The sequence below is a fragment of the Anas platyrhynchos genome, chromosome 3 (assembly GCF_047663525.1).
Source record: "Anas platyrhynchos isolate ZD024472 breed Pekin duck chromosome 3, IASCAAS_PekinDuck_T2T, whole genome shotgun sequence".
In the NCBI taxonomy this organism is placed as follows: domain Eukaryota; kingdom Metazoa; phylum Chordata; class Aves; order Anseriformes; family Anatidae; genus Anas; species Anas platyrhynchos.
The window spans coordinates 117,420,215-117,445,273 of record NC_092589.1 but is presented as its reverse complement, the minus strand read 5'-3'; the positions used below and the strand labels follow the sequence as shown (position 1 = coordinate 117,445,273).

The 25,059-nt window shown below is 55.8% G+C and overlaps 2 protein-coding genes across 3 annotated transcripts; one reads left to right on the top strand and one right to left on the bottom strand.

Moving 5' to 3' along the window:
• Nucleotides 1-898: 898 nt before the first annotated feature.
• On the top strand, nt 899-15,795 carry FDFT1 (farnesyl-diphosphate farnesyltransferase 1). Its single transcript, XM_027455385.3, has 8 exons — nt 899-1,083; nt 2,592-2,689; nt 5,069-5,252; nt 6,627-6,755; nt 7,015-7,206; nt 7,992-8,168; nt 10,769-10,921; nt 12,331-15,795. Exons 1-8 carry the CDS (start codon nt 982-984, stop codon nt 12,550-12,552), a joined length of 1,257 nt encoding a protein of 418 aa, XP_027311186.1. The 5' UTR covers nt 899-981; the 3' UTR covers nt 12,553-15,795.
• Nucleotides 14,676-24,664, bottom strand: CTSB (cathepsin B). 2 transcript variants are annotated; one of them, XM_072036558.1, is made up of 10 exons: nt 24,503-24,664; nt 20,127-20,278; nt 19,775-19,860; nt 19,255-19,369; nt 18,872-18,990; nt 18,281-18,366; nt 17,514-17,660; nt 16,777-16,893; nt 16,143-16,271; nt 14,676-16,033 (listed from the first exon to the last, which is right to left on the bottom strand). In XM_072036558.1, exons 2-10 carry the CDS (start codon nt 20,250-20,252, stop codon nt 15,936-15,938), a joined length of 1,023 nt encoding a protein of 340 aa, XP_071892659.1. In that variant the 5' UTR covers nt 20,253-20,278; nt 24,503-24,664; the 3' UTR covers nt 14,676-15,935. The 2 variants fall into 2 exon arrangements, with proteins under 2 accessions (XP_071892659.1, XP_071892660.1); XM_072036559.1 differs by lacking the exon at nt 24,503-24,664 and adding an exon at nt 21,054-21,191.
• Between the last annotated feature and the right edge of the window lie 395 nt (nt 24,665-25,059).

Below are 25,059 nucleotides of genomic sequence, written 5' to 3'. Positions count from 1 at the left end.
CTTCCCAAATTGGAGTTTCATGGCCATTGCCCTTGAGTGGCTGTGGGTGATGGGACTACTGAATTTAGGGGGGTTTGGTACCAAAAGGGGTGGTTAACATGACTTCTGAGGGTGTCCTGCAAAAGCTCACTTACAGCTTGTGACCAGCACTGAGAGGCTGTTTGTTAGGAGACAAGTTCTTAGTGAAATAGGAGGCCTGAAAATGAAGTGTGGGGGTTTGGGTGTCCCTCCTAAATAAAAATTTTGAGGTGAAATTGTGTCATGGCATTGCAATGGGGTTTCCAGGGAGGTGGTGTAGTCACAGTCCCTGGGTGTATTTAGGGAAGGGCTGGATGGGGTCCTCAGGGACAGGGTTTAGTGGGAGATAGTGGTGTAAAGAGGGGGAGTTCACGGTTGGATGTGGTGCTTTGGGACAGGGTTTAGTGGAGATGTTGGTGGAAGAGGGAGCTGAAGGTTGGATGTGGTGCTTAGGGACACGCTTTAATGTGTGATATTGGCGACAAGGGATGGCTGGACGAGATATTCTGTGAGGTGTTCTCCAATTTTTATGCTTCTGGGATTCAGGTGGGGGTTAGGAGCAAGCTCCTGCCCCAAAGACCCCCAGCGCCTGTACCCCTGTCGCGCTGAAGGGAGGCGGCCGCCATCTTGGCTCCTCCCTCTCCCCCCTCAGCACTCCCGGAGCCACGCGAGTGCCCGCAGCGCGCGCTGCCCAATCAGCGCCCGCCGCCGGCTGTCACCCCAGCCGCGCCGCCTTCCTATTGGCTGCTTTCCCTCTGGTACGACGAGCGGCCGACCAATAGCCGCTCCTATCTACCTGCCGAGCCATGAGGCGAGCGCTCTGATTGGCGGAGCGGCTCCTCGAGGGGCCCGCCCCCTTCAGCGCTTTAGCGGCGGGAGGGGGGGGGGGAGCGAAGAGGGGGAGCGGCACCGGGAGCGCGCGTGGCGGCGTCGGGAGCGCGCGCGCGGGCAGCGGGAGCCCCCATGGAGCTGCTGCGGACATGGCTGGGGCACCCCGAGGACATCTACAACCTGCTGCGCTTCAAGATGGGCGGCTACCGGGCTGTCATGCCCCGCATCGACCCGGTGAGGGGCCGGGGATGCTCCTGGGCGCGTCCCCGTGCTGATGGAGGGGGGCGGGGGGGCTCCGTGCGCGGCCCCGCTGCGGGTTTTGGGGGGGATTTGGGATGCTTCGGGGATTTTGCATCGCTCCTGGGGTTTTGCATGGTGCTGAGCATCGCTCGTTGGGGGTTGCACGCTCCCCTTGCTTTGCATCGGCAGCCGGCTGGGCGTGCACCGCTTGCAGGCGATGCACGCCCCCGCTTTGCACCGGGTTTTGGGGGTCCCGGGCACCCCGGGGTGCTGCAGGCATCGCAGCAAGCCCCAATGCAAGAGGCTGGGTGCTCACGGTGCATTGCACCGGCCCCGGTGCTTTGCATCGGCTCGTTTCCCGGCAGCTCGGTGCTTTCCGTGCATTGCATCAACACCTTGCAGCAGCTCGGTGCTTCCTGGGCGTTGCAGCAGCCCCGGTGCATCCCGTGCGGGTTGTCCCGGTGCTTCCCGGCAGCTTGCTGGTTGCTACGCGTTGCCCCGGTGCTTTGCAGCAGCTCGGTGCTTCCCGAGCATTGCACCGGCTTTGCAGTGTCTCGGTGTTTCCCGTGCATTGCACCGGCGCCTTGTAGCAGCTTGATGCTTCCCTTAGATTAATTATCCCGGCCCTGGTGCCTTGCAGCAGCTCGGTGCTTCCCGTGCATTGCTCCAGCACCTTGTAGCACCTTGGTGCTCCTCGTGCATTGCTCCAGCACCTTCCTGCAGCACCTTGGTGCTTCCTGTACGTTACTCCAGCACCTTGGTGCTTCCGTGCATTGCTCGAGCCCCTTGCAGCACCTTGATGCTCCCCATGCATTGCTCCAGCATCTTCCTGCAGCACCTTGGTGCTCCCCATGCATCGCTCAAGCACCTTCCTGCAGCACCTTGGTGCTCCCCGTGCATTGCTCCAGCACCTCGTAGCACCTTGATGCTCCCCATGCATTGCTCCAGCACCTTCCTGCAGCACCTTGGTGCTTCCTGTACATTGCTCCAGCACCTTGGTACTTCTCGTGCATCGCCCCAGAGCTTCCCAGCACCTTTTTGCTTCCCGTGCATTGCTCTGACCCGGAGCCTCGCAGCACCTCGCTGCTCCCCTCGCATTGCACCGCTCCCACAGCCTTGCAGCACGTCGCTGCTCCCCTCGCATTGCCCCGTCGCGGTGCTCCCAGCAGCTTGCAGCCTCCCATGCATTGCCCAGCACCACGCCGGGCGCTCAGCGGGTTAAGGGGGCGGACAAGGGGGCGGAGCGGGCTCGGTGCCCCCCCCCTTGGTGCCCCCCCCACCCCGCTGCCACCTCCCCGATGGCCGCCAGCACCAAAGCCGTGTCCCTCTTCAAGCGCACCCTGGCTCTGTCCCCGCCTCGGGGACCCCCCAGAGCCGCCCTGGGGCGGTTGCGGGGTGGGGGGCGGCGGGGGCAGCGCAGCGGGGCTGCCACCCTTTGCCCCCCTTCTCCTCCGGTCCCCCCACGCCTCCAACCCCCTCTGTGCCCCCCGGTGTCCCCCCAGGACTCGCTGGGACTCGGCCTCCGCACCTGCTACCGCTACCTCAACCAGACCAGCCGAAGCTTCGCCGCCGTCATCCAGGCCCTGGACGGAGAGCTGCGGTGAGCTGAAAGCAGGGGGGCACCCGGGGGGGGCACTGCTGGGGGTGGGGAGGGTGGGGGTGCAATGGTATCGGGCTGCAGGGCTGTTTGGGGGGGGTGGGAGGGGGCTGCGCAGTGCCCCCGAGCATTGGGGTTGCTCGGTTTGGGTACTGGGGGGATCTGTGCAATGCCCCCGAGTGTTGGGGTTGCTCAGTTTGGGTGTTGGGGGGGTCTGTGCAATGCCCCCGAGCATTGGGGTTGTTCGGTTTGGGTATTGGGGGGTCTGTGCAATGCCCCCAAGTATTGGGGTTCTCAGTTTGGGTCCTGGGGGGGTCTGTGCAATGCCCCCAAGTACTGGGGTTGCTCAGTTTGGGTCCTGGGGGGGTCTGTGCAATGCCCCCAAGTATTGGGGTTGCTCAATTTGGGTACTGGGGGGGTCTGTGCAATGCCCCCAGGCACTGGAGTTACTTTGGGGGAAATCTGTGCAGTGCCCTCAGGCACTGGGACCACTCGGTTTGGGTACTGGGGGATTTGAGGGGGTCTGTGCAATGTCCCCAGGCATTGGGGTTGCTCGGTTTGGGTATTGGGGGGGTCTGTGCAATGCCCCCAAGCACCAGGTCTGCTCATTCGGGATTATTTTTTTGGAGGGGAACCATACAACAGCCTTGCACCCCAGACCCTCCTGCCCAAATCAGCGCGGCGGTGCCCACGCCATGCTCCTGGGCTCCTCGGTGCAGCTGCTCCCTCCCCACGCAGCAGGGCTCGGGTTTTTTTTTGTTTGTTTTTGATTTTGGGGGCCCGTCGCCAGTCACTGCAGCTCGTCTGGCAGCGGGAGGTGAAAGGCAGGGCCCGTGTGCTGCCTGTGACACCCTGGGAATGCGCGTCCTGGCAGCAGCAGCAGGAGCTGGCGCTGGGTGCCACGCTCGAGAGGCACAGCAGGAGGAGGCGAGCAGAAAACCGGGGCTGACCGAGGGTCTGGAGCCCGACAGAGAGGTTGGTGTGGAAGCAGCAGCCTCCAGAGCTCCATCCCGGAGGTCCGTGAGGTTTGCTGGGCGCCCAGATTTGCTTTAAAGCTTTTGCAGACCCCTGTGGAAAAGGGGGATAAAAGATTGGGGTCTTGTGCGCCTTTTTACGCACCCTAAATATTCCTTTATGTTCCTGATTTCCCCTCTGGGGAACTTTCCCCATCAATCCTGAGCCGTGTTAATGGTTCAAAGCAGGGGATCCCATAAGTAGGTGTACGTGTTGTGCCTGAATCCTGGGGAATCTGCTGGTTCCCCAGCTGGCATTTGGGGCCAAGCTGGTGTTTGGGACACTGCCCTGCGGCCGTGCTCCAGCGTTTGTGAAATGGTTTTGCAGGAAAAGCCAAAAAAAAATCCAGCGGCTTGGAAAAGCCTGAGCGGGGCCAAAAAACTGAACTTGTTTTTTCCCTGTTTTATTGATTGGCGCCTTTGCTTCTCTTTAACACCTCGTAATGTGTTCGTGGTGTCTGTATGGGGTGCTGGTAATCTTTCCTGCCTGCCTTTTCTGCCCTTTAATCCTCCCCTTGTCATAGCTTTCGGGGATGGTGAAGGCTCCCTGTCCCCAGGGCATGGAAACGCCTGCCTGGCATCCTAAAAATGCTATCGGCGGCCGTTCCCAACCTACGTGCGGGGACTGCTGCTGAGTTATGGCCCCGGCTCTGGGGCGGATCGGGAGAAATCCACTTCCCAAAGCTGCCTTTGGGGAGTTTGGGGATGAGGGAGAGAGAGGCAGAGCTGGCAGATGGTGCTTGTGGCAGTGGTACCCGAGGGATCGATTTGCTGGGCTGGGAGGCTCGGCCTCATCTCTCTGGGTTTCTTTTTGGCCCTATAAATCCTGTGCTGCGTGTGCCAGGACCCCACCCGGCCCGTTGCCCCGTGTTTAGGGCATCTTCTTGGGAAGGGGGTTGCCTAAACCCAGCGTTTCTCATTTTGGGAGGGTTCTGGGGAAGCGATTCCTTCCTGCGTGGCTTGGGTGCGGCAAGCCTGAGAGAAATCCGGAGCCTTTTTGGCTCTGCCTGCCCTCCCTGATGCTCCCGTTGCACCCTAAGGGGTGCCCTTATTCCCCCCAGGGTGGCTAAAAGGGCTCCAGGTGCAGCAGTAGGAACGGTCCCACCTGCTTTTCCCCTTGTCCTTGCTTTGAATTTGCTTTTTTTTCCTGTAAACAGACCTCGGGCTCCGTCCCCCGGGTCCTAGCGAGCGCTGGCCGAGAGCCTCGGAGCTCGCTCGGATTTTGCAGTGCCCTGCCCAGTGGTAAATAGCCAAAAAAGCCTTGCAAGGAACGCTCTGCTCCAGGGAGAAAGCCAGGGATGAACCTAACCTGCTTTTCCCAAATAATAAGCAATCCTGAGTAAGATGAGGGTTTTCTCTCCCCCCACAGCCACGCCGTCTGCATCTTCTACCTAGTTCTGCGTGCCCTGGACACCATAGAGGATGACATGACCATCAGCCTGGACGTCAAGGTCCCGATGCTGCACGAGTTTCACTCCTATCTCTACCAGCCGGACTGGAAGTACATGGAGAGCAAGGAGAAGGACCGCCAGGTGCTGGAGGATTTCCCCACGGTAAGGCACCTCTGAAAGCATCAGGTTCCTGGGGCAGAGCCCATGCGTTTCATGGGTTTGCTGTCCCAGGACCCTTCTTGCAGAGGGAGATGCGGAAGACTTTCCTGGTGCCCAGCTTGAGGGAGGAACAGCGTTTGCAGCAGTCCTGCAGGATCTGCAGGAGTCTGAAGGTCTTCAGCGTAGAGCTTAAGATAAAAAGCACCCTTGCTGATCATAAGCTGTTTAAGGATCTTTCCAAAACGAAGGCACAGGGAATCTGCATCTCCCCTAGTAAATTAAACAGTATTAGAGCTGCTTTGCTGTTGCTCACGTTGATCAAGAATAGTTGATGGTTTGTTTTGTTTTTTTTTGCTTTGTTTTTAAAGCTCTGTTGAAGAAACAGTATAATATAGGAAAAAGCATTTTTTTTTTTTTTTTTTTGAGGAAGTTCTGCTTTGCTCAGCTTTCTTCTGCTTATTTTTTTTCTGTCCTGATCAGGCTTTCCGTAGCAGTGGGAAAGGGGGTTGTCATTTGGAGAAGCAAGGTGGAGTGGAAACTTTGAGGCTCTGCTGGGGACGCATGGGATAGGAGAGAGCTGCACCAGGAAGTTGTTAGTATATAGGGATAGAGATGTGGGTTTTATGCCACTGCCGTGATACTTCAGGAGAGATTTTCTGTTGGTAAGGTGTCTAGGGAACTTTGTTGTTCTCTGTTTTGTTTGTGTTATGCACTCAGATGATAGGAGTTAGTATTCAGGTATGATTTTAATAATATTTGGTAGGGATGTGCTCACCAGCAGTTCTTCTCTGCATTGGGGATCCCAGTCCCTGAGGCTGAAGCTGAGCCTGTGAGCTTAATTTACGCAGCAGTTGAATCACTGGGAAGGTTGTGGAGATGCAGGGGGAGGATCTCACACCCTCCCTGCTGTTTGGTGCCTTTCCCGTTGTGCAAAGGGCACTCGTGTGTCCTGCAAGAGCCAAAGCTGGAAAGCCTCAGGAGAACAGAGCACCAGCATCCTCTCCTTCCCTTCCTGTGCTTGGCGTGCTGGGATGGTCTCACCAATTTCGAGAAATGACTTAGCACACCAGGCGTAGCTAGTTTTGTCCTGCACCTCCCAGAGGATGCAGGTCCAAGGCTGCAGAGTCTTCCCAAAGATATCGTCATGTCTGATCTGCTGCCAGAGATCGTGCCGTTGAGATTGAGGATGGACAGAGCCTGTGCTTGGAGGGCCTTGAAACAACTCTTGTTGGGGGAGTCGTCCTCGATCTCTAGCCAGGGTGGGATAAGAGCCTGCTAAAAAAGTTTTTTTCTGGTCTGCTAATAAATGTTGAATTCTGATTTTTATTATTTTTTTTTCCTGCTGGCTTTGTTTCCTCTTGGTGGCTCGTGCTGCAGATCTCCATGGAGTTCAGGAACCTGTCGAAAGTCTACCAGGACGTGATTTCAGACATCTGCCACAAGATGGGCGTTGGGATGGCCGAGTTCTTGGAGAAGAAGGTGGATTCTCAGCGGGAGTGGGATAAGGTAAGTCAACCTGGACACACTCAACATCAGTAGGAAAGTTACCTTGCTCCAACACTCACTGACATGGCAGAGGACATCTCTGGCAAAGTGTTTGGGTGTGGGAAGGCTGACGTTGCAAGGAGAACTTGCAGAAAACATACCATGAATTGCCTCCTGAGCATCATTTTTGTAAAACGTGCTGTGAGAAGTGGGCAGCTCTTTGTAACCATTCCATTTATCTTGTTTTTCTTTTGTCCTTTCCCCTCCCGGTGCCTCCCAGTACTGTCACTACGTAGCTGGGCTGGTGGGGATAGGCCTTTCCCGTCTCTTCTCTGCATCAGAGCTAGAAGATCCGATTGTCGGGCAGGACACGGAGCTGGCAAACTCCATGGGCCTCTTCCTGCAGAAAACCAACATCATCCGTGACTATCTGGAGGACCAGCTGGAGGGAAGGGAGTTCTGGCCCAGAGAGGTAAGGGAGAGCACTGCCTTTGGGCGAGTGTTTCTGCTGTGCTTCGTGAGGAACTGCACGTACTGTGCTAATAAATAATGTAGGTACTCTCTTTGCTGCTCTGATAGTGCATTGCAGCCTCGCGTTGGAGGACTTCCTCCTAGAATTTTCTTCAAAATCCCCATGGTCAGGGCTTTTCCGCTGTTCTGGCTTGTTTGTTGTTGTCCCTTGACAATCTGTGTGAACTTCTGTCCAAAATCTTTTGTGGATGTAGCCAATGGGCCACGCACAGCTAAAATTGTAGCATCTTTCATATCCGTTTAAATCGAAGTTAATGGGAGAGATTTGACAGTCTGCTCCAATTTTAAGGTTGCTGCTGTTGGTTGTATGTTCCTTTAATAATAACTTATTCAAATGACACATGGCTCATGAGTCCTACATCTATCTACAGCTGTTGGGTACTGATGTGGTGGCAAGATGATGTCTTTCCCCCACTGCTAAGAGCTTGTTGGGCAGCTTTTTCCCCTCTCCTATTAAGTCAGATCTGGGAATGAGGGAGAAAAAGACTGGCTGAGGTTTTTGGGAGGTTACCTAGTCTCTTCCCAGAGACAGGATCAACTCTGCCTATCAGACAGATGCTTGTCTGCTGTTCTTGAAGCCCTCCAAGGAATTTTCTTTCTTCTTTAGCCTTGTAAGCCCTAGTCCTTCAAGGCTATGAGGGTTCTTCCCCCAGATCTCAGACTTACCCGTGTCTCCTTCGCAGCATGAATGTACCCTCTAACTCGAGTCCTTATCTTGCTCTTCAGGTTTGGAGCAGATATGCAAAAAAGCTCTCGGACCTTGCCAAACCAGAGAACATTGATATGGCTGTCCAGTGTCTGAACGAGCTCATCACCAATGCTCTCCACCATGTCCCTGATGTCCTGACGTACCTGTCCCGCCTGAAAAACCAAAGTGTCTTCAACTTCTGCGCTATCCCCCAGGTAGGTTATGGCTTCCGAGTGGTTCTTCATCATCTGCAGCCCCGCTGATGAGGAGCTGGAGGTGGAAGGGTTATGGATCATGTCTGTGACAGAATCACACAACGCTAGGGATTGGAAGGGACCTCGAAAGACCATCTAGTCCAATCTAAGACGCTACCTCCTTGGAGCTGCCAAAAGACGCTGCTAATTTCTGTGTTTCACCTGAGACAACCGATAGAAACAGATGCTACCTCGTCTCTAAGAAGGGCACCTTTCCCAGAGCAATTCCTCCTCCTCAGACAGCCCATTGCTCTTCTAGTTCCTTGCATTTGCCATTGGTGGTGGTATCTTGAGGAAATCTCTTGCTCTTAGGTACCCTGAAGCTGCACTTGCAGGAGGCCGTCAGAGCCTTCCAAGGATGATGCAGGTTGAGAGGCCTGGTTCCTCAGCTGGCAGGCATTCTCTGCCAGGCTTTTAGGAGACTTTTGCTCTTTAATTGCTTCAGCCCCTGTTCCCACTCCCTCTACCCCCCTCCCCTCTGACCTATGCAGTGATAAGTGGAGGCAGAGGCTTTGCAGGGTGGAAAAGTCATAATTTATTCCTGGGGTAACTGAGGGTGGCTGCCACCTTCTGCCTGTCCCCAGGTGAGGCCCAGCCACCTGCTCAGTTGCGGGGCCTGGCCTGGCGGCCCGCGTGGTCACCAGAGCCTGGCTTCTCCTCTTGGACCCGACATAGCCAGGCGATGTCCTCGGTGTTGAGGTACTGCAGGAACCGTGGCAGCGTGTGCCCGTCCCGCTGCAATCTCCTTTGGGGCCCACAGGGCGAGGCATCAAGCCGGGTGAGCGGCAGCATGCACATGATGGCCACAATGGGCCTGTGGCGCAGCAGGCAGGTGGCTCTTTGAGTGGCCCAGTGCAGGATGCACCCCAGGCAGGAGTGCTCGCAGGGATCCACACGAGTGGTGCTGGACAGCCGGCCCAGGCAGATGGGGCACGTCTCATCCCCGGGGGCTTCTTCCTCTGGCTGTTCCTGATGGCTCATGGTGCCTGCAGCCTCCACGGTGTGGAGTTGGTTGTCCCCTATGGTAAGCTACCCTGGTGCCAGGTGGTGATCAGAAGCCTAAGGTCCTCAGCATCTCCTCTGTGGATCACTGGCAGGACCTCAAATCTTTGTGTCTTCCTTGCGCTACATGAGGCTCATATATGTAGATATATTTGGTGACGTTACCAAAGAACCTCGATGGCTCAAGTGCAAAAAAAATGGCTTCGCGTGTGCCTCGTGCAACACCTCTGCCTCTCTCCTTCCAGCACTGGGATCTCAAGCTCTCGAGTCCCACCAGCCGGACTGGCAGCAAGCGCATGGCTCGGGGTACTCACAGGCAGCCACATTTTGTTAGGCTGTAGGGTGACAGTGACTCTGTGGTGGCATCACATGGGTCTCAGGGTGCCCCTGATGGCAGCACTGCCAGAGGTCGCCTGGCTGTGGTGAGCCAATGCTGAGGTGAGATGGCTGCTCCCTGCTGACAGGAGACATGTGTGCCAGGCTGGGGTCCAGGCCAGGAGGTCGGCCTGCAGCCTGGGACCTGCCCCTGGGAGCCAGGGATGTCCTTGACGTGCAGCTGGGCTCTCAAGCATTGGAGACATCCTGAAGAGACCGTGGAAACGAGGAGAGTAGAACACAAAATCCGTAACAATAACCTGAAGGGAGTGAAGAAAGCACTGTGAAGAAAGAAGGCCTGCTTTCTAATTTTCCAAAACGAGCCTTGGAAAGTTACGTGACTTTTTGCGTTTCACCATCGATGAGGACACGCCAAGAAACTGAGGAGCACCGTATCACCTGGGAGGGTGGGAATTGGCCAGAGAAAGTGGGAACGTGCGTGAGACATATAGGGTTGTTTTGAGAAAATCAGGACCATCGCCACCTCTTGTCTGTCTGGGGAGGATGAGAGAAATGAACAGCGCCTCATTGGGTACCTGAAGTGGGTGTGTTCTATATCTTCTGACCTCTCAGTCCCCTGTTGGCAGAAACCTGCTGTTTCTCTCAGAAAACACCAGTGATGTTGAGAAAAGGCTAAAAAAAATCTCATACTGTCATATATCCACGGCATGAATGCATAGGCGTCTTTGTCCTCCCGTTTTAATTCATGCCAGAACATGGGGATAGATACATGACCCTCAATCTCTATTCACTTTTGGGCTTACTCACTGAATTGAAATAAATTTGAGAGATATAAAAATTTAATGGATTAAAAAAAAAAACAAACAACTATGTATGGATTTAAATTCCAAACTGGGGCTGGGGAGAGGAATAGCAGGCAACATTTGGGTTGTCAAATTCACCCTCATTATTAATTGACATAATGCATGCTGCCTCTTTGTCAAGTCATCCTGTAGCTGCAATAATTCATCAGAGAGCCAGGAAATGCACCAAGTGAAGATATCTTTCTTTAGAGCAAACTCTGACGTGTTTTATTCTCTTATCTCTTTGTTCTTTGCTGGCGCGTGCTGTAAGTGGGATTGTGGCTCCACTCCAGTGTTTTGCTGTTGATTTCACTCGGGTTGAGGTTATTCCCTGGGCAAGTTCCTTGCAATGTAGTGATGGCTTTTTGTTTTTCTCCTTAGGTGATGGCCATCGCCACTCTGGCCGCCTGCTATAACAACAAGCAGGTGTTCAGGGGTGTAGTGAAGATCCGGAAGGGACAAGCCGTCACTCTGATGATGGACGCCACAAACATACAGGCTGTCAAAGCCATCATGTACCAGTATGTGGAAGAGGTAGGTTGAGCAGCTTGCTTCGAGTCATTTCTGGCTGCTGCTGTTCTTGTTCTTGGTGGGAAATTGGCAGTCCCTTGCACACCCTTGAATCTGTTAATCCCTTTGTTAGGTCTCTATTAGTCCATCACCAGGGCATGTCGATGCCTGACATGGTTTTGGCCTGGATTAAACGGGGTGCTTGAAATTCTTTAAATATACCCTTGGTTTGTGGCTGTGTTGAGAGGCAGAGGCCAAGGTCTTGTCTTCATTCTGGTCAGGAGCAAATTGAGTCAGCTTTCAGAGCGTGAGGGCTTCCTCTCTCTGAGCTGTCAAGAGGACTGGTTCTTCTGAACAGGTTTCATCATCTCCCCACAGACAGCTCCATGGTGAACGCTCTTGTTTACACCGTGTCCATAGTTGCAGCGGGTGTGATGCACTCTGTGTTTCCACTTCATGGGCAGCAGTAAATGAGGGCAGCTTGTCTCAGGTGGTTAAGCAGTGGGACTCCTGCCTTTGGGGTGCTGTGGATGGAAAAAGTTTACATGAAAGGGCAGCTGGTGGGTGGATTTGTAGGGGCAAAAAATATATTCAGCGATGGTTGTTGCCAGCAGTGAGTGAGGTTTGCTGGGCCAGACCTGCTTGCCCCAGCACCACCACTTGCAGTCGATGGATTGTGTCTGAGGCCCTGCGGCCCATATCACATCATGGGGTGCCCTCAAGAGGCTGCCTGGCTTAATGCACTTCTCCAGGGAAGTGGGCCCTGGCCCCATGCAGCAGCTGGGCCTTAGAATCATAGAATCACAGAGTCATTAAAGTTGGAAAAGCCCTCCACGATCACCTGGTCCAACCACCACACCACCACCACTGTCACCCACTAAACCATGTCCCCAAGCACCACGTCCAACCTCTCCTTGAACACCCCCAGGGACGGTGACTCCACCACCTCCCTGGGCAACCCATCCCAACGCCTGAGTGCTCTTTCTGAGCAGAAATGTCTCCTCATTTCCAACCTGAACCTCCCCTGGCACAACTTGAGGCCATTCCCTCTGGTCCTATCACTGGTTACCTGTGAGAAGAGGCCGACCCCCAGCTCCCCACCCCTTCGTTTCAGGCAGTTGCAGAGAGCAATAAGGTCTGCCCTGAGCCTCCTCTTCTCCAGACCAAACACCCCCAGCGCCCTCAGCCACCCCTCACAGGACTTGTGCTCCAGGCCCTTCACCAGCTTTGTAGCCCTGCTCTGGACACGCTCCAGGGCCTCGATGTCCTTGTAGCGAGGGGCCCAGAACTGAACACAGCACTCAAGATGCAGCCTCACCAGAGCAGAATTCAGGGGGATGATGGGCTCCTTTGCCCCTGCTGCTCCAGGGCAGTCCTCCACTGAGGTTACTCTTGGAGTTATGGAACTCGTTACTCTTCCTTCCCCTCCCCAGATCTACCAGAAGATCCCCAGCACCGACCCTTCCTCCAACAAGACGCAGCAGATCATCGCCTCCATCCGCACCATGAGCCTGCCCGGCGGCCCCATGGCCTCGCGCCACCACTACTCCCCCATCTACCTGTCGTGCGCCATGCTGCTGGCCGCCCTCAGCTGGCAGTACCTCAGCACCATCTCCAAGGCCGCCGAAGAGTACGTCCAGGCGGGCGAGAACTGAAGGGCGAGCAGGCGGTGGGAGAGAAGAGATGGTCGGCGGACGGGCAGCAGAGGCGGGAGGCTCCTTGTCCCCTGCTGGTGGGGACAGCCAGGTGCCACCAGGTGCCACCGGGCCCGTGGGTGGTGACAAGGACGAGACGCTGGTGGCCTGGAGCCCCCGGGGGGGACGGCGTGGCATCGCCGGGCTCCGCTCCTCACCTCTCTTGCTGCCTGCGTGGCTGGTTGCAAGCACCGATCGGAGTCTTATTGTTTGGGGTTGAATTTGGATTTTGCTTTTTCCCCTCCTTTCTCTTTGGACGGTTTACCTGATTACTACCGTTTTGTTCTTTCTTTTTTTTTTTTTTTTTTTTTTTTGTTAGGATGGTTGAAATAGAAACTCCAGTTGCCTCTTTTCTTGCTTGAGATCTGAGACCCCTTTCCAGCTCGGAGCCGCGGGACGGGAGCCTTTTTTTTGGGTTTGGCCTCCTTTTCTCGCACAGCCCCTTTTCCCCATGTGGAGGGCTCTGGCTTCAGCCAGGAGGCACTGCAGAAAGCTCTGGCCATCTTCTGGCCACCAGCCCGGGCTGGTTGCCCTCCTAGCACCTGGAACCAGGGGCAGTCTTCACCTTTCTGTCGTATTTGAGGAGGCTGCTAGGCTTGAAACGAGCCCTTTCCTTGTTCAATGTCGGAGGCGTGCTGCTCTGGCCACTGGCACCCAGCCCAAAGCCAGCTCTTGCAGCTCCTTCGTATAGGTGGCACTGTGCATTGCAAAGTTTGGGGTTTTAGCAGCTGGGGAGGTGGTGAAAGGGAGGGGGGAGGAGTTGCCCTGGGCTAATAACCTTGAGCCCAAGGTGAGCATAGCTACCCACCTTTGCTGCATGCTCTGGGCTCTGCACTTTTGTAGCCCAGGGGGAGCCTGGGGTGGCCCAGGCGGGTTTTCCTGGCCCACTTGGCTGCAGCTTGGGGTGCTGCGAGTGAGCCTGACGTGCAAACTGGAAGAGCTTTCCACTGCTGCTGCTTCAAAACCCATCAGCCTGGACTTCAAGCGGGCTGCGTTCCCACGGGGAATGCCAGGGGTGGGAAGAGGAAACGACTTTCAAATCCTGTTTTCCTGGATTTTGGCTTTCAGTGACCCTAATCCCTCACTGCTGCTTTGACTGTGTGATGGGGGGGGACAGCCTGGGGCAGGACAGAGCAAAGCTTACCCCTACCAGGGGCGCTTGGTGGCCTTTGCAAGGCCAAAACTGTGTGGCCAGACTGTCACTTGGAGGAAGCACCCCCTTCTCCACGGGTACCTATGTAGATAGTTTTAAGCTGTCGTTCAAAAAAAACTTGCGGTAGCTCCCTTTGTGCAGCTTCCTGTCTTGTTGACATTAAAGTTTTCTTTGGAAAAAAAAAAAAAAAGAGTGTTTGAGAATTTCTTCCGCTGTTATTTCTCTTATTGTGGTAGTTCCCGTACTATTGCACAAGTTACATAAAGTGCAGATGCTTCCTTGCAGGGCATGACAGTAATACCCTATTTTATTATACCCTAATACCCTATTTTCTGGCCCAATTTGGGCCTGAAAACTGAATTGTAACCGAGGGGGGAGACAGCTAAAGCTCAGTATATTGACTTTTATACCTGTCCCTGTTGGGAAGAGGGGGAGTGGGGAAGCTGTGCCTATGTTGGGGACCTTCTCTGCTCTTCTGGGTTGGAGCTGGAGCCAGGCAGGAGGTAAGTTAGAGCCCTAGAGCATGTTGCAGGCAGGGGGACTACAAACAGCCCTTCTAGGGGCACTGCTGCCCTCTAGAAACCTCAGAAAGTCAAGACCAGTCTAGTCCAGCACCCCCTGGGCTGTTGCTGTGCTTGCCAGTGCCTAAAAACATCCCTGTTTCCCCAGCCCTGCACCCCTGGCTTCCCTCTGGTCCCTGGTGGAGCATCCTCTGTGTCACCAGCAGTTGGCACTGCTCAGGGGCCAGTGCAGGTCCCAGGCAGTGGCTGCAGCCCCCCTGCCACCAATATGGCCAGAGAATGGGGTGGGGACAGCTTGCACTTGTACAAAAAGGCCTCGCCTGCCTTTCACAGCAGCAAAGCAACAGGAAAAGAGCTCAGGATGGTTTTAGCTCCTGAAGGAGAAGTCAACAAGGGGCAGGAGACGAGACGTTGGAGAAATCGTTTATTGGCACGGTTGTTTCATTCACACACACCAAAGCTCTGTCTCACTGGTTCAGGATGCAGAGGTAAGGGGCTATTTTACAGTACAAGGGAGAGCCTGCTTCACTTATTTCAGCCCTGTAGCATTAGCTCAGCAATATACTTTGTGCTCTAAAAGAAAATAAAAAGCTCTTTCACTATATTAGTGTTGGCAAATCGCATGATTCCTCCTACACTGCTATTACACTTGCCCCAATAACAAAAATAAGATTTTTTTTTTTAACTTCCTTGCCACCTGTGGCTCAAAGAAAGCTTCAGTTGCGTGCAAGTTCGCCAGATACCTCCAAGCATCTGCATGAGCTCCCTGTGGCAGACCTGGAGAACATCACCTGCAGTCCCAAAATACAACACCAGAGAGACCAAGGCATGGCCTGAGCTGCGTAGCCCTAGCCAAAAGCAGTTAGCCCTTCCCAGTGTGCTCCTGAATGCTGCAGGACATTTGAACAAAGCTCACGGAGCTCCAGCCAGGCCTTTCCCTAGGATCAATAACCCCAGATTACAGCAGAAAAAAAAAGAAAAAAAAAAATAATAAAAAACAACAGCAGCTGAGGAACGAGTGGTTTAAAAAGCAGCCGAAATAATGGAGCAGAGCAAGCGATGCAGAAAGGACGTGTCACAGGCAGAAGGGGCTGTAGGCAGCCCCACGTCAAGTTCATCAGTATTTTGTCGCTAACAGGACTACGTTTAGCCAATTCCACAAGGCACACACTCCCTCGCCTACCCTGCTACCAGTCAGACCGCCCCAGCCCTGGGTGCACAAGCCATGCCTGGATTTGCCAGCAGCCTCCGTCTCTGCTGCCCCACCAAATCCCTGCTCCCAACACAAAGCTACTGCTTCCCTCCCTTCCCAGTAACAAACTGGGCTGGAAGGGGTCTGGGCTAGCCAAAAAACAGCACAAAGAGGCCAGCAAGCCCCCCAGCAGTCCTTTTGAGCGGGGAGTGCCCCCAGCTGCGACCCACCAGGAGCAGGGGGCTTGCAGACGGCAGCTGGCACCAGTACAGGGCCTGCCACCTCCGGCTCCATCATACAACTAAAAAATAAAAATTGAAAAAACAAAAAAAAAAAAAGATAAAAAGCTTTAATAAAGTAACTTCAACTATCGTCTCTTAGAGAGGGGGCTCTGCGCCCAACCCGCTATCGGTTAAAAGCATCGGGGACTCGGGATTATTTGTGGTTTGATCAACTCAGCAGTGATGCATGAGGTTGGTTACATCCTCTTCCAGTATTGCTCCGTCCGGGGGATGCCGGCCACGATTTCGGACTCGATGCCGCAGTGGTCCTCACCTCGGAGGATTTTGAAGAAGCCTGGAAGGACACCAGGGGCACATCAGTCCTCCCACCGAACCGAGTGCCCAAGGAGACCAGGGAACAGGGGGCAGCCCCCACCAGACACCGATAGCGTTGTGCTCCTCACCGTTATCCCCCCAGTCGGTGTTCCAGGAGTTGGCAGCCAGCCAGTAGGGGGTCCCATTTTCGACCCCCCAGCCCAGGATCCGGATCGCATGGCCTCCGACCTGCTCCCCGGACACGTGCTGGTACACCCCTGCAAGGCAGCACCCCAAAACGTCAACGGCTTCCCAACTCAGAGCTCTGCCAGCTTCCAAATTATTCGATACGAAAACCCAGAGACTGGCTGAGAAAGGTTTTTTGGTGATTTTTGTTCTGGGGTTTTCCCTTTTTGGTTAAATGAACTCAAACCTGAAGCTAAAATAGAGAGATGGAGTTGAGAAGGCACTCGGCAAGAGGCCCAGAGGCAGCGCAGCCCCGTGCAAGGAATTGGGGTCCATCTGCCAGGATTTTACCTAAAATCCTAGTTCCGACGCTATTTTGGGACGCTTCTTGGGGCTTCCCTTTGAACCACTCTTAAAAACCTATTCCCCTTGCTACAAACCAACGGATAAAGGAGATGTTACCTGCTGGTGTTCTCACAACACCAAATACTCAAACACGAACCCAAGATCTCCCTTCATGCTTGGGTACAGGGACAAGGGCCACGCAAGACAGACCCTATGGGTGAGGTAGGGACCAGCCTCGGTGCAGATGCTCACCAGACTTGTACATCAGGAAGTCCTCGTAGACAATAAAGGCTCCTTCCACCGGTCCGTTCTTGTAGATCTCAGCCATGATTTCCTTCTCGCTGTGAGGGACGCCGTAGGACGTGATGCCTAGAGAGGTGGGAGAAGTCCTACCATCAGCCCAGCCTTGTTGGGCCCACCAAACCTTGAAATGGCTGCGCTATGAGTGCTGAGTGTGCCCCTTCTCCACTTAAAGGTCAAATTTAAACCCAGCTGCTCTGGAGGCACAGGCACAGCTCAGCAGGGGATGTGGGCTCCAACCATCCCTCTTCCCTTGGCTTAACCCAAGGGTCCCACTCTGTACCCAAAGACCTATACCAGACAGCTTCTGTGAAAAGGGAAGTTCCCCCCTTCTCCAGATTCACTTCAAAAAGAAAAATTACTCAATGCCAAGACAAATCTGCAAGAAGCAGCCAGACAACCATCTACGTAGAGTCCCAGCTGCCACCAGGAGGGAGGAAGGAAGCAGATGTGAGGCCAGACTCAGCACCATGCTCTTCAGCCCAGGTGGTTACCTCCTGCACCCACATTACCACAACCAAGAGGAGCCAGATCACCTCCCCCATCTCAATTAACACAAACGAGCTCATCAGAGAGGCTCACGAGCTCCAGGAACCACCCATCCCGAGGACATTGGCCATAAAACTGCTTGGGAAGAGGTCTCATCCCACCCACCCCACGGAGCTCCTGCCGGGAGGCCACCTCCTTACCATAGTGCTTGTCCTCCTTGTACGAGGGTGAGTAGCCAGGCTCGCAGTGCCGGCTGCACCTGGGGGTTTCTCCTCCCTCCCCGGTGCACGGTGGCCGGGAGCCGTTGACGTGGTGCTCACAGGGTGGAATGGAGTAGGGACGGCAGCCTGGAAGGGCAGAGGTGGCATGAGCTGGCTGTCCCCGAGCACCCCCCAACCCCAGCAACCAAGCTGGAGAAGGCACCAGATACCCTGAGCACAAATTATGATCCTTTTAACCCCAAAACCCCACAGATCAGTGGGGTGAGGGCAAGAGGAGGTCGTCACCAGATGAGCAATCGCTGCAGGTTTCCCTTTGGACCTGCTCACCACCACAGGTGAGGGGAAAGATGGAATCCTGAACCACCTTATGGCCCTGCTAGGAGGTGGTGGCCAAGGTTTCCAGTTGCTTTTGGAAGGGGAAACATGTCAGGAAGACTCCTGCCCCCACCCAAAATGCATTAAAACTGGTCCAAATCCAACAAAAACATCCACAGACTGATTCATACATGCCCTGACCCCAGTTTTGTGGGGTGGTAAGTGTGACTACTGTGCCATATGGGTCTCTTGTCCCACACGGGTGACCAGGAGGAGCCATGGGGACAGGAGCAGTCAGTGGGGCTAGCAGAGGTGCTCAAGGCCATGGTACAGCCATGAGGACACAGACTAGTATGTCCTGAAGGGCACGGCCCCATAACCGAGTGGGGATGTTCCTCTTGGCCTTCACAAGGCTATGAGCCAGGACTTACCCACGTGGGAGTCGTAGAGGCCCCCAGACACGAGGCCCCGCTCTGTCCAGTACCTCCACGCACCAGAGGGGTAACCACCATTGCACCTGTGGAAAGAGGAAGAAATCTGAGCTCCAGCCATGCTGAGGAAGCTGAAGTTGATCCTTTAAAGCCTCAGGGCAAGAAGGAGCTAAGAGCAGCCACGTCTCTAAATCCCAATGCAGTGGGGCCTCCTCGCATGGTCCCTGCTCAGCTTCTGCCCCCCCATAGCCACACAGCTCAGACACCAAACTCTCAGCCCTGCTCCCAAAGACTGCAAAAGCCACAGGTAAAATACTTTTGCCAAAAAACAAGGCTTCGGGGCTACTGGAAGACCCTCCCTTTGGCCAGCTACTGGTGGAGGCAGGACGTGGCCCAGAGGGGCCTTCAGGCCATGCAGTCACCTCCATGTTCCCACCTAACCCCACCATCTACAGCACAAGCCACCAGTGGGGCTTCGTGCTGAGGGGAAAGACTAAAAAAACAAGACTGAAACACTACCAGCACCTTCGGGCTGTGTCCCCACTCCTCCCACCCCTCCCTTAAAGCCAAAAAATGCCCCCAGCAGCTCACCCCATGCCGCACTCGAAGCCGCAGCATGACAGCAAGTCCTCCGCCGACACCTCCACGCTCACCTTGGCGTTTGTGTGGACACAGATCCTGTCCGAAATGGCTTCTACAGCACCAAAGGCCTGTGGGCAACCCCCCCCAAAAAAAAATAAATACAAGGCAAGGTGGTTAGGGTAGGCCATGGGAGAGAAACCAGGCATATTTCTCCTCCTGGGATGGAGTTGAGAGCACCAAGCTCAAGCCTGGCTGGGAAAAACCCACTTAAAGTGCTAAGACATCGCAGAATCCCCCGTGCCCCCCAGTTTTAAAGTTCAGGAGCAAACTCAGCAGCCTGCTTGCTGTCCGACAAACCCTGTATTGTCACGACCTGAAACCCGTGCTCTTACCCAGCAAGAGCCACAGGAGCCCTGGTCTCTTATCTCGCTGATGGTGGGACAGTTGGGCCACTGCTTCCGCGAGTCGAAGTTATCTGGCAAGTCCAGATCCGCAGCGAAATCTACCCTGCAAGGGAGAAAGAGGGAAGTCCTGTTATAGGAACCCCAGTGAAGCAGGACTGGGGGCAGTGCCCTCTTCAGCCAGCTCAGGAGGTGACCAGGAGGAGGGCTGCTCCCATTATTTGACTGCTGAAGGAGAATGAACACTCCTCAAGTCCTCGAACCAGGCCAGCAGCTCCTCCAGTGCTCTGAGTTTCGAGGCTTACAACTTACGAGATTGCTCAAGGAGCTGGCACAACACGGGGTAGAAGTTCCCCACAACACTAACCCCATGCAAAATGTCCACCAGATACCAAAAAGTGAGCTTCACCCAGGGGAACCCCGCTCACAGTCTGCCAGGAAAGACCCCCCCACCCACTGCAGATGCACCAGGAGCTTTTGGGGGCCCTCATCTTCTTCCCCCAGCACTCACCTCTCGGGGAGCTTGGGCCCACCTAGGAAAGTGCCACAGAGCTTCTTCACGTAGCTCATGTCAGTGTTGTGGAAGTTGTGTCCTGCCTGGGGAGAGACAAGGAGAGGTGGCATGGGACCCTCCACAGCCACCAAGGGCACCAGCCTGGTGCTCCAGATCTTCCTCCTGGTCTACAAGCTCATCACCAGTTACCACCACAGCAGGAATCCGTAATGGCACCAGCTCAAGGGAGAAGCCAACTGGGACCAAAGCTGGTTTGATGCAACCACAGCAACTAGACACCCAAACCACAGCCACCGAGCCCCATGGAGATCATCCCTTTGTCCTCCCCAAACACCGTCCCGGTACTCACCTTCCAGGTGGTGTTGAGCTTGTTGATGTGGTTGACCAGGTCGCTGGAGAGCGGCGGGTAGTAAGGAATGCTGCGGGCATTGGCCAAGGCCACCAGGACACACAGGATGGACACGGACAGCCACATCTTGGCTACGGCACGGGTCGCTCCACCTGCAGCCAGATTTGGGAATCGTTGAAACCTCCCCAGTGTGGGATCTGACCTCAACGTGCCCACACAAAGCCCCTGAAGACCCAAATTTACCCCAAAGATGAAGAGAAGACAGAGGAGCATGCTAATAACCCCCCCCTGCCACCCAGAAAAACATCGGACAAGGCACCCCTGCTCGGTCGTCTGCTGTGGGATTAGCAGCAGCAGGAAAAGTCCCTCTTGAAGCAGATCCAAGGGATTGAGTTTGGAGGGCATTAAGAGCTGTGTTTGCTTCCATAAAACCAAAGGCTAAGGAATAAATGATCACACTGCAGGGCTGCAGCCCCAGGAAACTCGCCAGCCCCTTCCTTGCTGCAGCACTATTTGAAGATGCCACTGCAGAGCACATTTTGGGGCTTTATAGCCTCATTTTGGCCAGCTCGTGGCCCTGAGGACCCTAAATGTGCTCACAGCACAGGGCAGGGAGCTCAAGCCCACGAAGAGGTGACCCGTGAGCAGCTCCCATCCCACGGGGACTTCTCAGGAGGCTTTGAGAAGCGGCAGCGTGCCAGGAAAGTCCCAGTTTGGGGAACGGAGACACGAGGGGGAAATACAGGGACACGGCAAGGCCTCAACACACCCACCCCATGCCAGAGCACAAGCTGCTTCCACATCCCCACACCTGACGTGGGCACACCACGAGCTGCTCAACCTCTGCAAAAACACTCAGGCGCCCTCCTCCACCAAAACCCCTCTCCAAACCCCCCTCCAGCAGCCCTAAAACCCTCAGATACTCACTGCAGCGCTGAGCAGCAGAGGCTGAGGCTCTAATTCCTACTCATCTCAGCCAGCCGGGTGCGTAATCACCTTTGCAAGCCCAGGCTTAAACCCTTGTGGCCAAACACGCCGGAGCGGCCCCACAGCTCCCGTCGGCGGCTCTGCGAGCTATGGGGACACACGCGCACACATCTCCAGCCTGCCTCCACCCACTCGCAGCCAAGTTTAGCCTTTCCAGGGAAGAAAGCCCAGCAGCAGTGTCCTACTTTCTGCCAGCAGCAAGCCCTGGCGCCTGCAAGCCTCCCCCTTTCATTTTTCTCCCCCATTCATCCACCTCATTGATTTTTTTTTTCCCCCTTGGTGCTCAGCTCAAAAGCCGAGCTGAGTTTCAGCAATGCGTGGGGCCTCCTGCCCCCAAATCTCACCTTTTGGAGGTGTTCCCAGCCCAATCACATCGTCTGGCCTCTCTGGGAGGCCTTTTCTGCATCAAACGGGTCTAAATGGGACCCTGCCCGTGGGGTTGGAGAGTCACAGCACCCAAACATTGGTGGGCACGGCATGGATTTAACCCCCAGCACCTGGATAAAGCTGCAGCAGCCGGACCAGAGACAGATGAGTGGCACCCAGAGCATTTTTGTGCCCCAAGTGCCTGCTACAGCAGGATCAGAGGGGGCTCAAACCCTTCTGTGCCCCCAGGATGAGCCCAGTCCCCCCCAAGTTTACACCACCCCAGGTCAGGCAGCACAACAGCCTGGTTAATCCTCAGGTTTCAAGACCACACGGGCTGCACGCCTCCAGCTGCAGCCAACCAGGGACGGAGCTGAAAGGGGACACCGCCACTTGCAAGCTCGCTTACACCCCAAAATGTGGCTCGTGGCCAGGAGCAGCCTTGTCTCCTTGTGTGCAACCCAAACAACCTGCAGCCTGCCAGCCATTTCGGCAAACAGCCCCCTCGCCGAGCCTGCAAACGGGCTGAGAGTGTGATTTTTGGGGGGGAAAGACCGATGCTCTCGGCTGGATGACGCTATCCCAAGCTTTGCCGGAGGATTTGGGTGGAGAAGGAAGGGGAAAGCCTTGATCTCACGTGATTTCTTCCTCCCCACCCCCCCTCCCTTAGCTTTAACAAGCGCCTTGCGTGCGGTAAATCTTGGCTGCAGAGAGCGAATTTCCGCCGAGAGCGAGTCACGGGGGCAGCCTGCGGCCGCCAAAAACAAGCTGCTGCCTCCTGCCTTCGCCTTCTTTCCCCTCACCCCCTGAAAAGGCAGAGGAAGACAGCCCCCCCCGCAGCTCCGTCACCGCTCCCCAGCGCCGCTATCTCCCCTGCGCACCCGTGTCCCCTCCCCAGAGCTCTGCGGCCATTTCAGCCGCCGCCACCCCAAAAACGGCACCAAAACCCAAACTTGCGCAAGGGCAGCTGTGCCTGCGGATCTCTGCTTCCTCCTGCACGCTGCTCCAGCCAGATCTTTTCCCTTTCCAGCCCTGGTTTTGCCCCCAGAGGTCTCCAAAGGGGGTGTCCACCTGCTGCCCCTCCCGGCTTTGGCACCGTCCCCAAATGCGCCGGTTCTGCTCCTGTGCAGCTCCCCCAGGGGTGGTGCAGGCTAATTCAGCAGTAAAAGCCACGACTCACCCTGTTCACCGGGCTCTCAGTGCTGGAAACAAACAACACGGAAAGGCAAAGCTGGTTTGGGGGAGGGTCCCTACCACCAAATGTCCCTGTTCCTCGCCTGTGTGTGTGGAGGAACTGCCTGGTCTGTCCGAGCCCCCGAAAGCCCAAAAGGCAGAAGGAAATCCAGCCTGGCCTCGAGCACAGCCCAGTCCTTGCTCCTGCAGGACCCACAGCCTCGCAGCTTCAATATTGCCCTGGCAAAGGTTGTTGGACTTCTTGAGACTCCACCTGGGCGATTCTCCAGGGTACAGGAGGGTGTTTGGGGTGTGCAACGAGCCCCCCGAGCTGCTCCACCGCCTCCTGGGCTGCAGCAAGTCCCCTGCCTGAAAAAAAGCCAGAAAGCAGCTGCCTGCTGCAGAACTCCTGCAACTCAGCCATCTGGAGGCTGGAAAAGAAGAAATTTGGGCTGAGCGCAGCCCTCAGCCTCACGGAGAGGAGGTGCAGCGAGCGAGGGAGGAAAGCAGCCGCAGCGAGACGAGTGTCTGCAGAGGGGGGCAGAAGACACAGCCCAGCTGCTCTCCCCATCTCTCCTGATCAAATCTCGAAGGCAGAGGTGTTCCCCTGCTTGTTTTCCCACGGGCAGAGCTGCAAATATTCAGCCCGGAGCCAGGCAGGGTCACACAGAGGATGCTGAGCAAACACCTCCACCGCAGCGCCCCACCGCAAAGGTCTTCTCGCCCCCAAGATCTGCGCGTCAGTCCCATCTCGGCGGGCATTTCCCCGCCCTCCTGGCTCAGTCAGAACAGAAACCACACCAAAACAGGCTGCTGGAGCCAGCACCCACTTCGGGCAGCTCAGGCCCTGAGATAAGTCAGAGCCCTGAAGCACCTCGTCTCGCCCCGAGCCCTCCGGGCATCTAGGGTGGCACCCGCCCTTATCCAAGGGGGTGAGGAAGATAAAAGCTGGCCCACCCCTTACAGCTGTGATACCCCCCAGCCCTCGGGGGCAGGAGGTGCTGAGCAAAGCCCTGGTCATGCGCTTTCCTCCAGCCTTTTGCCCCAAATGAGCTTTGTCCTTTGTTCTGGAGCCACAACAAAGCTGAGGGTCGGGACACGGAGCTGGCCAGCCCAGCTGGGTGAGCTTGGTGGCCCTGGGGCAGGCACCAGCCCCGTGGCGTGGTGACTCCATTCCACCTATGACTGCGTTAGGAGAATTGGATTTGGTTTTCGGCCTTTTTTGGGGGGGAAAAAAAATAATATATATATATATATATATATATATATATATATATATATATATATATATAATGCGTCAGCCGCTCATCCCCACACCCAGCCCTTCCCAGGAAAGCCGAGCCGCTGGCACAGGCTGGATACCTGGCCAAATGGGAAGGGCAGCTTGATGCAAGCAGCCACGCTCACCTCTCCATCCCAAAGCCATGGGATGGGCGAGGGTCCCCCTAAATGGCCACCCTCATCCCCATCCCAATCCTTGTCCCCATCCCCATCTCCGTCCCCATCCCCAGCCCCGTCCCCATTTTCCGTCCCCATCCCCAGCAAGGCAAACATCGCAGGACATTCCCCATCGCCCTTCAGCCAAAACCCCCTCACCTTCTGCTCACCTGTTAGGAAATCAGGAAATCGGGGCGTCCTCCCCCTCCCTACCCCCCCTGCCCTTCCCCTGCCCTTCCCCCTTGCGCCAGCATCCCTCCGGAACCCCCAGCCCCAAAACCAAGCTGGAAAAACAAGCGCAGCTGCCAGCCCTGCCCCTGAATCCGCTGAAAACCCTCAGCACGGAGCCCCCCAAAGCCCCCCAAAGGCTGAACCCGTCCCTTCCCCGTGTCCTTCCCCCCCCAGGTCCTCACCGTCCCCTGTTGCGCTCCCGCTGCTCGCCCCGGCCCCGCTGCGCGAAGGGGCAGCTCCGGGCGGCTGAGTCACGGGCAGGCGGCTCCTTCTCTGCCCCTGCCCCTTTTGCCAGCCCCTGCCCCTTTCCCTGCCCCTTTCCCCTTCCCTGCCCGCCCACTGCTGCTCCCCGCCTCCGCTCCCCCGTGCGCCCTTCCTGCAGGCTGCTCTCCTCCTCTTCCTCCTCCTCCTCCTGCTCCTCCTCTTTCTCCTCCTCCTCCTCCTCCTCCGGCCCTCCTCCACCCTGCCTCCAACCCATCTTCATCCAAGCCGTTTCTCACCCCCATCCTGCCTAATTCCCTCCTCCAACCTTCCCAATTCCCTTCTGCAGCCTGCCTGCGACCTCTTCTCCTGCCTCCATCCCTTTCGCTTTCCTCCTCCGTCCTGCTTCCATCCAACCTGCTTCCCTCCTCCATCCCACCTCCATATCACCTCTATTCCACCTCCTTCCCATCCTCTTCTCACTGCCATCCCACCTCCATCCCACCTCCATCCCACCTCCATATCACCTCCATCCTAT